Source organism: Asterias amurensis, chromosome 9 (assembly GCF_032118995.1).
Source record: "Asterias amurensis chromosome 9, ASM3211899v1".
Classification (NCBI taxonomy): Eukaryota; Metazoa; Echinodermata; class Asteroidea; order Forcipulatida; family Asteriidae; genus Asterias; species Asterias amurensis.
In genome coordinates, this window is record NC_092656.1 from 1,169,823 (window position 1) to 1,183,575 (window position 13,753).

The 13,753-nt window shown below is 39.9% G+C and overlaps 2 protein-coding genes and 1 non-coding gene across 4 annotated transcripts; 1 reads left to right on the forward strand and 2 right to left on the reverse strand.

Moving 5' to 3' along the window:
• Positions 1-48: 48 nt before the first annotated feature.
• On the reverse strand, positions 49-122 carry Trnat-agu (transfer RNA threonine (anticodon AGU)). Its single transcript has one exon. It is a non-coding gene; the product is annotated as a tRNA-Thr (tRNA).
• Positions 123-147: 25 nt separating this feature from the next.
• Positions 148-6,335, forward strand: LOC139941641 (protein mono-ADP-ribosyltransferase PARP16-like). The gene is made up of 7 exons (XM_071938228.1): positions 148-660; positions 1,404-1,609; positions 2,423-2,569; positions 2,932-3,135; positions 3,900-4,065; positions 4,371-4,524; positions 5,292-6,335. The coding sequence occupies exons 2-7, from the start codon at positions 1,427-1,429 to the stop codon at positions 5,446-5,448; spliced, it is 1,011 nt and encodes a 336-aa protein (XP_071794329.1). The 5' UTR covers positions 148-660; positions 1,404-1,426; the 3' UTR covers positions 5,449-6,335.
• Positions 6,336-7,045: 710 nt separating this feature from the next.
• LOC139942225 (uncharacterized) lies at positions 7,046-13,717 on the reverse strand. 2 transcript variants are annotated; one of them, XR_011786649.1, is made up of 2 exons: positions 7,865-13,717; positions 7,046-7,673 (listed from the first exon to the last, which is right to left on the reverse strand). XR_011786649.1 is itself a non-coding variant. In XM_071939011.1 (2 exons), exons 1-2 carry the CDS (start codon positions 13,133-13,135, stop codon positions 8,351-8,353), a joined length of 4,461 nt encoding a protein of 1,486 aa, XP_071795112.1. In that variant the 5' UTR covers positions 13,136-13,717; the 3' UTR covers positions 7,046-8,350. The 2 variants fall into 2 exon arrangements, 1 of the variants encoding a protein (XP_071795112.1); XM_071939011.1 differs by having other exon boundaries at positions 7,046-9,796; positions 10,121-13,717.
• Between the last annotated feature and the right edge of the window lie 36 nt (positions 13,718-13,753).

Below are 13,753 nucleotides of genomic sequence, written 5' to 3' on the forward strand. Positions count from 1 at the left end.
AACGGAAGAAATAGAAAGGGGGAAAAAAATATAAGGGGTTACAGAAAAAGGCACCACCCGGATTCGAACCGGGGATCTCCTGTTTACTAGACAGGCGCTTTAACCAACTAAGCCATGGCGCCGACGTTCGCAAGGGAGGATTTCTACTCTTATAAATGCGCGTCAAATAAATGGAAAAATATAGTAATTTGGGTTTGTTGCTTGTAATTAAAAAAAAAATGAATTTTTCATAAAGACCGAGTTTTTTAATTTAATATTTCGTTTATGTAAATTAAAATTAATATTATAAATGATTATGGGAATAAGAGGTCAGTTGACGGTCTTTTATTTTGCGCGCATTGAAAGAGGCAAACATGGCAGCGCTCACGGTCAAAAGTGAAAACTCTGTTTACGATCCCATAACCACACACCGTACACTGGGGTTTATAGACACGTAGCATTAGGATAGCGGCGGGTTGCTCTCTGTTCTGGTTGTTTCCGTATAATGTCATTGACCTAACTGCACCTGTTAGTGCAGTGCAAACACGCTTTGTTCGTCTAGCAATGCATTTAAATAATTGAGAGGACGACGATTTACAATGAACGAGTTTCAGTCACCTCATCCTCAGCACCCGTCAATCATCATTTCAATCAATAAAAAATAATAAAACTAAATAAAAGGTAAGCGCAACAACAACATAAAAGGCCAGAAATTGATGGCAAGGTTGTAACATTTTGCCAAACCGGAAAGTTTCCGTATGGCGCCACCACTTTTTCATTCGATATGAAATAATTTAGTATCTATTTTACCTCAATGAGATATCCTTTTTTGTAAAAATGAGTGAAAAAGTGGTGGCGCCATACGGAAAGTTATCCCATCACTGTTTTTCTTGCTTTGTGTTTACTTTTGTATACAGTACTGTTTATTGTACATACTGTCTGTTTGTATGTTACTGTTTAATTTAATGGCCAAATAAAGAATAAGAATGAACAGTATTACTATAATTATAATCAAAAATTGTAATGTATTGAGACTTGACCCTACTTCTTCTTTCTTATTTTGTTACGAGATGACTCAGGTACAATCAAAGACAAGTTAATTTGGGTATGAGTGGTTTTGTTTACGCAGGAAGAATAACATTGTGTACTCCAATTATGGATTAAATCTTAGTGGCTTTTTTTCTGACACTAACTTTTCTTAGGTTAAAGGTTTGGGGATGAAAACTGCTATTGTTCCACATCACACTCTTAGAACTAATAAGAATGATAAGTGAAATGATTCTCAAAAATTAATGTCAAAATGCTTTTTATACTATCAAAAGCTGCTGTACTTCAAACCAAAAGAGAGATCACCAAGCTTGTAATTTCTCTTTAAAAACGATCAAATATTGTTAACGTTTGTTTCCTTGTTGTCCAAATTACAGAAAGTTCCAAACTGTTGTCATAAATGGAGGACCTAATCAGTAAAGTCGTCGATAAGATTCGATCAGATGTAACAGCAGCTGACCTGCAGTGGAGTCTTTTCCAGGCAGCGTTGGGAAGCTACAGGCATGACAGTGTTCTCAAACCTTTCCCTTCTGCATTGCTGTCAGATACCGGTCAAAATGATGAAAAAGACTTCGCTGCGTTGGTGAGTACGGCGGTTTATTTGTACACTGAAGGTTCTACAGAAGTTTTTATCTTTGAGAGGGCAAGGCCATTTTCATTTTAAAGGAACACGTTGCCTTGGACCGGACGAGTTGGTCTATGAAAAGCGTTTGAAAACCATTTGTCATGGAATGCATATGGTTAGAAAGATCTTTTAAATGTAGAATATAATGATCCACACAAGTATCAATCAAAATTGCACGGTTTTCATTTTACGTCGCGAACTAACACGGTCGACCATTTATGGGAGTCAAATTTTTGACCCCCATAAATGGCCGACCATGTTTGTCGACGAGGTAAAACGAAAACCACGCAATTTCGAGGAATATTTGTGTAGATCATTGTGTTCTACTTTTACAACATCTTTCTAACCATACCGATTTTATAACAAACGGTTCATAGCGCTTTTCAAAGACCAACTCGACCGATCCAAGGCAACGTGTTCCTTTTAAAACCTATGAAGAGTCACCAAGACCTAGGCCAGGGTAGCGGAGATCGAGGCCTCCGTGGCCTCGGTAAACATCTGTTGTAAATTATACAGCAATGGTTTCAAGTTAGGGTCCAAGGTGTTTTGTACACATCATCATTACATCGAGCGAACTCGGCCATTCCTGAAACAGCTCTCCACATGTCTCTTGGGTCCATGATTGCTGGCAGGTCACAGCGGTTATCATTGTCTTCAGTGGTTTCATCTCTACACCAATTGAAAATGTATCTCCAACGTTCATGATTTTCCATTCGTGTTCAATCTCACTTGTGTTCTTGTAAGTATTTTTGGTTTGTTTGTTTGACACAGAAATCAATGGCAGATGAGATCCCCAGCTTGAGGTCTTTGCTTCAATCGCAGGCAAAGAGGAAAGACTTATCTGAGCAAGCTTGGAGGCTTCTTAGCTGGGTCTTACTACAGAATCCACTCACTGTCACAACTCATGAACGATCAAAGGTAAGTAGTCATAGTCATATCTGGTCATTGTCATACTACCTTTTCACAAAACCAAGCAGTATAATCTGCTCATCTTCAGGAGAAACTTCTTCTGAAGACCAGCACAGAATATGGTTCAAAACAGTCGAACTAAAGCCCGGTTTCACACTTCCTGTGAACGTGAATTTTTATGTCACAAATTTGCAACAAATAATTGCCATCAGTTGAAATGTGCTGAACTCCTGCGAAACACTCACTGACAAATGAGCCCTGTTACGTCAAAATTCACTTCGCATTCGCAGGAAGTATGAGTCGAGCTTTACAAACAGATGAAGCATCAAAGAATCATTACCCAAACATAAATTCATTTATTCTCCCAACAGTTTTCAGCTATACAGGATCTGACTGGTGAATCAAGCTATCAAGTGACCCCAAGCTACGTCTTTGAGGTGCAGTATAACTCTGCCGCTAATCAGAGGTTTGAAGAGCTACGTCAGGCTAAGGATCTGATGTATGCATACCATGGAAGCAGATTAGATAACTTCTATTCTATCATACACAACGGCCTGTATGCACATATGAACAAGGTACAGTGTAGGTTAGAAAACCCCCATCAATCATCATTAAGGTGACGTCCGTGCGCTTACAGCACAGAGGCGTAGCTAAGTGGCTACAGTTTTTTGTTCATTTTGTTTTTTTCTGTTTCTGTTGTTGGGCATGTTGAATGGCTTGGTGAAGCTGGTTCAAGCCAATACCAACCATCCTCAGGTAATCAGAGAGCTCCACCTCTACGTTAGGGCTCTGTAGGTTGGGTATTCTTGTCTAGGAGTATTGAGAGAGGAGTGTTTCGCCTAGTTGCGTGTTCGATCAGTTGCAAATATTGCTTGTGTAGTCTGATTGAATAAAGACCAGCTGGGCCCAATTTCATGGAGCAACTCAAGCACAAAGTTTAATTTAGCATAACAAAAGTTACGCTACCAGGGTAAGGTCTCAAGCCAAAATGCCACGTCGCGTATACAATCTGTGACTGGTCCTTTGCCTATTTTTGCAAAGGCCTGACGACAACAACAAAATGCAGAGCATGTGAACAGAGACTTTTCCTGCATAAGTCAAGGACATAACCAGAAAAAAGACAGTCGGTTTAATATTCTACATGTAGACCTGTGCCAGTTATCAAATATCTGGGTACATGAACACTGGCCGCTTCCCAGTCTGTATCCTGAACTTGGGTGTAATCCCTGACTACTCGGCAGTTAACATTTGTATGGCTTCTGACATGCCTTAACTGGAATGAAGTGTCAGGCCTGTTGATGGATGTGACTCAATTGTCTACATGTTTGCTTCATTTCAGAACTCATTATTTGGAGAGGGCACCTATCTATCCAGTGACATCTGTGTGTCCATGCCATACAGCCCTGTCGGCAAAGGCTGGGAAGGTAGCAGTCTAGGTACCACACTAAGCTGTGTTCTAGTGTGCGAACTGATTGATCACCCAGATGTGAAGTGTCAGACTAGAGGTAAATAAAAATACAGCCAACTATTCACAATTATAATTATTTTAACAGGAGAGTTCAAACTTTTCAAGTAATATATACAAATTAATACTGTCTTTTCTTTTCAAATAGCACTTGTAAAATTTGTGTCCTACCCCCAAAAACTCTGAAAAAGAAAAGAAAACAATTTTGGGAGTCAAATAAACACACGTGATTTGTTAATAAAAACAATTGATGGAAATGGTATATTATGCGCATTGTTTGGAGGTGCATTTTGCTTTGTGTCTGGGCCAATGACCTATTCTCCGCTTGACTCCTCTGCTCATCAGATCGCAGCAGTAGTAATACAGATGGACCAAGACGAAGCCATGCCCCACAGAGTGTTGGAGGGGAGGTCCCTGAGAAGTACTATGTCGTCACTAATAATGAAGTGGTTCGAGTCAAGTATGTTCTTGTTTTCGCCGACAGCGCCAAGCCAAAACGGTGAGTGAACAAGTTGTAGATGTTGGAGTCACCAATGTTAAGTCCTTCAGCAGGGGGTGGGGGTGGGGGGGGGGGGCTGTTTGGAATCTCAAGCCCTGCCTCGTAGACTGTATGAACCCAAGTTTAAGGCTGGCCTTGGATTGAAAGACACTGCAGCTGAAATTGTCACATGTGGCATGTTTCCCTCAATCCTTTAAACTAGCTTGTTTCAAGAACTAGAAAGGTCCTATGTATCTGGTTTGTGTGGTACTGCTTTGGTTGGTCTGCTTTTCCCTTTTCTATAGGGTTCAAGTTGATCAAAAACAAACTTTCTGGGGGTTAAATGTTCCATTGTATAGAATACCCCTAAAGGGCCCTTCTGTAAGCCAGGTTCTAGTAACGTGATGTTTTCGAGCGCTAAGTAGTGGCGCATCAGAGTAAATAATATAAGAATCTGTCATTTGGTGTTTGCTCAAAATTTTCTTTATTTGGAGCTCAGCTGATGACTAGAGTGGAGATTGTTTTTAGCAAGCGCCATGAGCCCCTGCATTAGCAGATATTGGCACTATATAAGACTTTGATTGTTATTATTATTATTAGTACTAAGAGAGGTTTGCGGGAACACCCTGTGAAAATCTCTATTTGAGTATTGACGGTTCTCAAAAAAAGATTTTCACATGGTGTTACCGCAAACCTCTCCTGTACATCCACCATGCAAAGTTTCAAATCCTACTTAATAATACATGTACTAGTGGTTAGAAAATAATTGGGTTTGTTTTCTTGTTTAGGTTAGCACAGTCAAGGTCAAAGATCATGACTTTTGTATGCAACCACATCTTCGCCCTGTGTATGTTTGGATACCTGCTTGTGCTTCTGCTCATTGGACTTATGAACTCAAGAACATTCCAGACGTTTTACAGGAAGAACTTTGGTTCCAGATCGTGATGTAAGATTCCAACATCATGATTCAGATTGGGGAAGTTGAGCACCAAGTGATTAAAGACTTTTCAACTTCCTGACTGCTGTGAATGTGAGATTATGGAAAGGAGAGGAACCAAGACCAGTGTACGTCTCTTGTGGGTTTCTTTCTGGTCTCAAAGGTAATGAAGTACTTGCCTTCTGGCAACATCAGTGATTAAATTTTTTTTCACAAGGCTGAACAGCCACTTCAAGGTGAGGGCTACACTTAACTGATTCAGGCTATTGTGGCTATCGAACCAAATCAACTGTCACCTACTGTGTCGCCTACTCCTGGGGCTGAAACAGGGTTACCCCCTTCACAGTCCATAAGGATGTAGGCATGGGTATCATCCACTAGGAGCCACCTACTCCTGGGGCTGAAACAGGGTTACCCCCTTCACAGTCCATAAGGATGTAGGCATGGGTATCATCCACTAGGAGCCACCTACTCCTAGGGCTGAAACAGGGTTACCCCCTTCACAGTCCATAAGGATGTAGGCATGGGTATCATCCACTAGGAACCACCTACTCTTGGGGCTGAAACAGGGTTACCCCCTTCACAGTTTGTAAGGATGTAGGCATGGGTATCATCCACTAGGAGCCACCTACTCCTGGGGCTGAAACAGGGTTACCCCCTTCACAGTCCACAAGGATGTAGGCATGGGTATCATCCACTAGGAGCCACCTACTCCTGGGGCTGAAACAGGGTTACCCCCCTTCACAGTTTGAAAGGATGTAGGCATGGGTATCATCCACTAGGAGCCACCTACTCCTGGGGCTGAAACAGGGTTACCCCCTTCACAGTCCACAAGGATGCAGGCATGGGTATCATCCACTAGGAGCCACCTACTCTTTGGGCTGAAACAGGGTTACCCCCTGTCACATAACCACGGGATGTGGCTCCAACCAACAAATGTAAAAAAGACGAACAAGCCATGCACTCATGAAATAAATGAACAGTGAAAGAAGCACTTCTAATTTACTATATACATCAATATTTAATTATGAAATTCCTCATCGAACACTATCAATCAACATGTCCAATATTCTTTGGCTCTAATTACAATTCCTTGATTCAAATAAAATCTCCTCCAAAATTAAACCAAAATAATTTATCTATCCTTACTTCACCTAAATTAAAACTTCAAACCTCAAAACGTTCTGAACTTCACTTCACTTACTATCTTCAATGAAAATCAATAAAGAAAAACTATACTCTGTTCTCAAACTCCACAAACTTCTTCAAATGTCAATATAATAACTTGGGCTAGTAGAACCCTCCACTTAACTTCAAATCTAAATTACGTCTTACAAAAACTTCTTATTCCAACTTCTGCTCACAACTGGAGTGTAAAACAACTCCCTTAATCTCAAATAACAATTATTTCTTTCCAACTTCTTTTCACAACTGGAGAATAAAACAACTCCCTTAATCTCAAATAACAATTATTTCTTTCCAACTTCTTTTTCACAACTGGAGAATAAAACACCTCCCTTAATCTCAAATAGCAAAATTTCTTTCCAACTTCTTTTTCACAACTGGAGAATAAAACAACTCCCTTAATCTCAAATAGCAAAATTTCTTTCCAACTTCTTTTTCACAACTGGAGAATAAAACAACTCCCTTAATCTCAAATAGCAAAATTTCTTTCCAACTTCTTTTTCACAACTGGAGAATAAAACAACTCCCTTAATCTCAAATAGCAAAATTTCTTTCCAACTTCTTTTTCACAACTGGAGAATAAAACAACTCCCTTAATCTCAAATAGCAAAACTTCTTTCCAAAATGTATGGCTATGGAAGAAGAAAATTATTCTCCTAAATGTTAAATGTATAATGTCAGCAAATACAAAATTGCAATCCAACCTGGCTTTTACTGACTATCTACAAAAAGTGTCTTTACTCTCATGGAAGACAAAAATTACTTAATAAATTGCTCCCATCTTCCGATGATAAATATATATATATACAAGCATAGAGTTTTTACATACAGAACCAGTGTTCCAAAATTATCGGGCTAGCTGTTCTTTCGACGGAATCCGTTCAGAGGATAAAAAGCTTGAAGCTATATCCAGTCTTCATTCTTGACAAAATTCCACATCAGTTCAAATGATTAGCTCAATCATGGTTCATCCAGTGTAGGGTGGTAGGAAGATGGAGTATCCCGATTAATGTCTGTCGTAAACTGTTTAACCCGGAACCAGTGCCATCTACAAAATCAATACCAACCATACCGATACCATAATGATAATTGAACAGTTCTGTCTGGAAATGCTTATAATCAAATAGTTTCTACACTTGGTTTGCACTATAATCATAAACTATCAAACTGTACATTTTCGTACTAAACTTAGAATGAATTTCAAAGCAATATTTGTTCACAAAATAATTCACAACTTACGGTTAGGAGTTCCCTTTAAACTTAAACGGTGTCTGCCTGTTATAGCTTTCTGTTGAAACAGCAAAAATCTTCAATTTGTCGCAATGATACAATTTATCAAACAAAATTCTGCATGAAGGTCCTGCAATATGTCTGACCTCCCTGATAGCAGATCTTGGAATGACCAACCACACCCTAATCTAAGGCTGCAAGGAATTCTTAAGCTCACCCAACCATGGCACCCACTCTACAGAACAATAGTCACCTCTCAATGCACACACATACACCCTACATCAGCCCACTCATGTCTTCCCAAATAAGGACTTGTTCACTCAACTGTAGTTCACTGACTGCATCACAGAACTAAATGAATATTCATTGTATCTCTAAACTCTTGACCAATAAAATAAATGAGGGAAATATAAAAAATACACATGGGTTATTTACAGTACTAGATCACTTGTGACATTTCACTCCCCCTTAAAAAAAATGTATTTATACATTTTCTCAGCTGCTTTTCGCTTCGGCTTCAAAACGACTCAAGAAATCAGCTCCTATGTTATCACTTCCCTTTATCGCTTCGATGTGAAACCTATAGGGTTGTAGGGCGAGCGCCCATCGCATTATCCTTCCGTTGGCTACTTTTGACTTTTGTAGGAATGTCAAAGGTTGATGATCAGTTTCTAGAGTGAAGTTTCGGCCATAAAGATATGGTTCAAACTTACGAACTGCCCAGATAATCGCCAGGCACTCTTTCTCCATTACCGAGTAGGATTTCTCTCGAGGAAGTAGTTTTTTGCTGGCATATGCAACTGGAAATTTTTCACCATCTTGTGCTTGTAGAAGCACTGCACCAAGACCCAAGTCTGAAGCATCGGTTCTAAGAATAAATTCTTTGTTAAGATCAGGAAGGTGAAGAATTGGTGCGCTAGTAAGCTTATCTTTAAGAGTAGAAAAAGCTTGTTGTTGACTAGCTTCCCAAGAAATTCTAGTTGGTTCTTTGTTTTTGGTTTTATCAGTCAGAGGAACTGCTATAGCAGAGTAGTTTGGAATGAATCTGCGATAGTAGTTTGTCATGCCAAGAAATGATCGAAGTTGCTTTTTTGTTTCAGGTTGTTTTGCTTGTTGTATGGTGATTATCTTCTCTGGTCGAGGTTGCAATTGACCCTTTCCAACCACATGACCCAGAAATTCTACTTGTTCATGCCCAATGAAACACTTGGATGGCCTAACAGTTAAATTGGCTGATCTTAGTCTTCGAAACAATTCTGTCAGAATTTGTACATGTTGTTCCCATGATGCTGTATGTACTAATATGTCATCTATGTAGTTCACTACACAGTTCATGCCTTGAAGAAGTTTACGCATAATTCTACTGAAAGTTGCTGGGGCGTTTACTAGCCCAAAAGGCATGACAGTAAACTGGAATAATCCATCTGGTGTAATGAATGAAGTAAGAGGTTTTGTGAATTCATCTATAGGTACTTGCCAGTAGCCCTTGCTGAGATCTATCTTTGTGAAATAATTGTCAGTGGCTAGTTTGGTGAACAACTCTTCTTGATCAGGGATAGGTTCTGCATCAAATACAGTCACTTGGTTCAACTTTCTAAAGTCAACACAGAATCGATTGGACCCATCTGGTTTTTTGACTAGGACAATTGGTGACGCAAATGGTGCATTGGATGGTTCCACAACTCCCATTTTCAGCATAGTGCTTACCTCCTCCTTGATGGTGTCTCGTAAGGCATGAGGAAGTGGGTATGGCTTACTGCGTATTGGTTCATTCTTGTGTAGAGTGATGGTATGATGTCCCAATGTAGTCTTCCCTGGTAGATCCGTTAGAATATCTGGATAATTTCCTAGCAGTCTGTTAACTTCTCTGCGCTGTTCGTGATGAAGTGTTGCATTGATGTTAACATCAGCAATGGTCTCTTTGGCTGTTAGAGGATGAAGCTGTAATAATTTCTCATTAGACATCGAGTAACACTTTGGGGTTTCATTGTCACTGTTGGTTTCATTGTCACTGTTAGTTTCAGCTTCAATGACAGAAGTACACACCAATTCGAAAAGACATTGAGAAGAAGTCATAGAATTCGGGATTGTCGCCGACTCTTCGGGTCTCTCAAAGTACTTTTTCAGCAAGTTGGCATGAAATACTTTGGATTTACCGTTAAGATCAATGCGATAATCCATAGAACCAAGTTTGGCTAGGATAGGGAAAGGACCTTTCCAGTGAAGCAGCAATTTGTTTCTATCTGTGGGTAAGAGTAACAATACCTTGTCACCGACTGAAAATTCTCTCACTTTACTTCGTTTGTCGTAGTGGTGTTTATATCTAGCGCTGGACTTCTGGAGCTCTTTGTGTGCGGCTTGACAAGTGTTTTCTAGTCTCTCTCTCAAGTCAATGATGTACTGATAGGTGGTTTTGGTCTCGGTTGTATTCACTTCTCCTGTCCACAATTCTCTTAAAATAGTCATCGGACCTCTTACTTGACGACCATAGAGCATCTCAAAGGGAGAAAATCCAAGACTTTCTTGTGGCGCTTCTCTAATTGCAAATAAGAGTGGGTTAATATAGCGGTCCCAATCTCTGGGTCTTTCAACACACATACGTTTCAACATTTGTTTCAAAGTTCCATTAAAACGTTCGACTAACCCATTACACATGGGATGATAAGGAGTGGTAGTCATCCGATGAACTGAGAGAAGTTTGCACACTTGTTTCATTATCTCGGAGGTGAATTGTGAACCTTGATCTGTAAGCATTTGTTTTGGAACTCCTACTCTGGTAAAAACACTAACTAGGGCTTCTGCAACACGTTCAGCTTCGATACTAGGGAGTGGTATAGCTTCGGGATATCGTGTGGCATAGTCAATGATGGTAAGTATATATCTGTTACGTGTTTCTGTTATGGGATGAATGGGGCCAACAATGTCTACTGCAATTCTTTCAAATGGAGACTCAATTAGTGGCATACTACCAAGAGGGACCTTAGTTACCCTACCCTTAGGAACTGTTCTTTGACAAACGTCACATGATCTGCAGTAACGTGTTATATCAGCTGTTATACCAGGCCAGAAGAAATTGGTAAGTACTCGGTCTGTGGTCTTCTTAGGCCCTTGATGTCCTCCCAATAATGTTTCATGAGCCATGCGCATTACTTGTGATCGGTACTTCTGAGGAACAACAACTTGTTCGAAGACGTCACCATGTTCAACATTTGGAGCCTGGAATCGCCTGAACAACAATCCATTTCGATAGAAGAAAAATGACGTTGCCTGATTTCGACTAACCTTCTCCAACTGGTTTTCTGCAAGTTCTCTGGGTCGATGGAGACTAACATCTTCTTCTTGGGCTTTCTGTAGACTGTCAGCTGTCACTATGTCATTCATCGGCTTTGGCACCTTCAGTGGATGAAACGCCTTGTCAAGAGACTTTGTTTGGGCTCGAGTTTGGACAGCACAGACAGGGGCTGTAGTACGAGTCCAAGATTCATCTGGATCATCTGGAGAGCGTGCACCTGTAACATTTCCTATTATAAGATCATAAACTGGTTTAGTCATACACAATGCTTCAGTTTCCCCTGTGAAGAACGGAGTACTCACGGTCACCAAGGCAACAGGAACTTGCCTGGCGGTTCCGTCGATAAGAACGCAGGTCTTTATCTCACCAGTAAGTTGATCATCACTGACAAGATCATGCCTGATGACGACACCACTGCATCCGCTATCTCTGAGGACAGACACTGTGTGTTTACCAACTCTTCCCGAAGTAACTGGCATCTTCTTGAAGTTCTTGTCACTACATGCAGCACTCATAATTGGTAGGAAATGACCACATTTGAGAGTTACTTGATCAATGTTTTGTCCATTACAGCATGCTCCTGGCAATGATACTTTGTTAACAACCATACAAGCAACAGTTTCAGTTTTCTCTTGATGGTCCTTAGTTTTACAAGAACAACCTTGACAAGTAGACAAGTGGGGCTGGGTTTCAAAGCAACCAGAGTTTGAGCTTTGCGGTGAGGCATCTGTTTCATTACCTGGATATGTTACCATAGAAGCAAGTTGATTTTTGTTACTATAGCAATTTTTGGCAATATGGCCAGGTCTGTGACAGTTGAAACATGTGCGGGGGGCACTGTTGTTAACTGACGTGTATCTACAATCTTTTGCCATATGACCATGTTTATGACAGATATAGCAAGTAACCAAAGGTTTGTATGAAGAAACATTTGATGATGACCCCTGTGGAACTACGTGTGATTGTACAGTTCTAGGTTCTATCCTCTTAGTCATTGTATCACTTCTCTGATTTGGATTACGAGAAGTAACAAGGTTCCCAAACATACCACCACGAGCTTCAAGATATTGTTCGGCAATAGTAGCCATAGTGGCAATGGTTTTAGGCTGTCGTTCTTTAAGAAAAAGAGCTAACTCACGACTACATCCAGCTGTAAACTGTTCTCGGAGCAGGAGATCACACACACCCTCAAAGGTTTTCTCTGCCTCTGCTAGGTCGATCCATCGAAGTAGGTAGTTCGCCAGTCGTGTGGCAAACTGAAGTCCGCTCTCTCCCCCTTCTGGTTTGGCTGTTCGAAGTTTCAAGCGGAACCCATCTGCTGTAAGCTGGAACCGTTTCAACAATGATGACTTCAGCTTCTGGTAATTGCTTGCTTCATCTGTGGGTAGTCTAGAATAAACTTCAAGAGCTTTTCCTGTTAACAATGCACTCAAATTAATAGCCCAATCTTCTTGACACCAGTCTTGACTAGTTGCATATCTTTCATATCGTTTCAAATATGCGTCTAAATCATCTTTGCTGTCATTAAAGGTTGGCAATTTAGGAGTTCTTGCTTTTTGTCTACTAACACCATTTTCTACAGACGATTTGCTTTGACCTTGTTCTTTTACTTCAGCCCTAACTTTCTCAAATTGTATCTTTGTGTCCAAAATCTGTTGGTCTTGCCTACGAATTTCCAATTGGTGGGCCCTCTCTTCTCTAGCTAGTTTATCTTTCTCTTTCTTACTCTCATTCTCTCTCTCTTTTGCCTCATTCTCACGCTTTTGCACAAAGTCCATCAACTCTTTACCACTCAACCCGAAACTCTTGCCAGCCTCAATTAGTGTGCAGATGTCCATTTCAATTTTTGTCGCTAGCAAAAAGCATAATAAAGCAGCCAATAACAAACAGATCCCTGGTAATCTATAAATCGGTCTATTCACTTTCCATTCATTTCCTGAGTTTACATACTTGGCATGTTCGTTTTCATTTCCCGGACAAGCCCCCATAAATTTGTCACATAACCACGGGATGTGGCTCCAACCAACAAATGTAAAAAAGACGAACAAGCCATGCACTCATGAAATAAATGAACAGTGAAAGAAGCACTTCTAATTTACTATATACATCAATATTTAATTATGAAATTCCTCATCGAACACTATCAATCAACATGTCCAATATTCTTTGGCTCTAATTACAATTCCTTGATTCAAATAAAATCTCCTCCAAAATTAAACCAAAATAATTTATCTATCCTTACTTCACCTAAATTAAAACTTCAAACCTCAAAACGTTCTGAACTTCACTTCACTTACTATCTTCAATGAAAATCAATAAAGAAAAACTATACTCTGTTCTCAAACTCCACAAACTTCTTCAAATGTCAATATAATAACTTGGGCTAGTAGAACCCTCCACTTAACTTCAAATCTAAATTACGTCTTACAAAAACTTCTTATTCCAACTTCTGCTCACAACTGGAGTGTAAAACAACTCCCTTAATCTCAAATAACAATTATTTCTTTCCAACTTCTTTTCACAACTGGAGAATAAAACAACTCCCTTAATCTCAAATAACAATTATTTCTTTCCAACTTCTTTTTCACAACTGGAGAATAAAACAC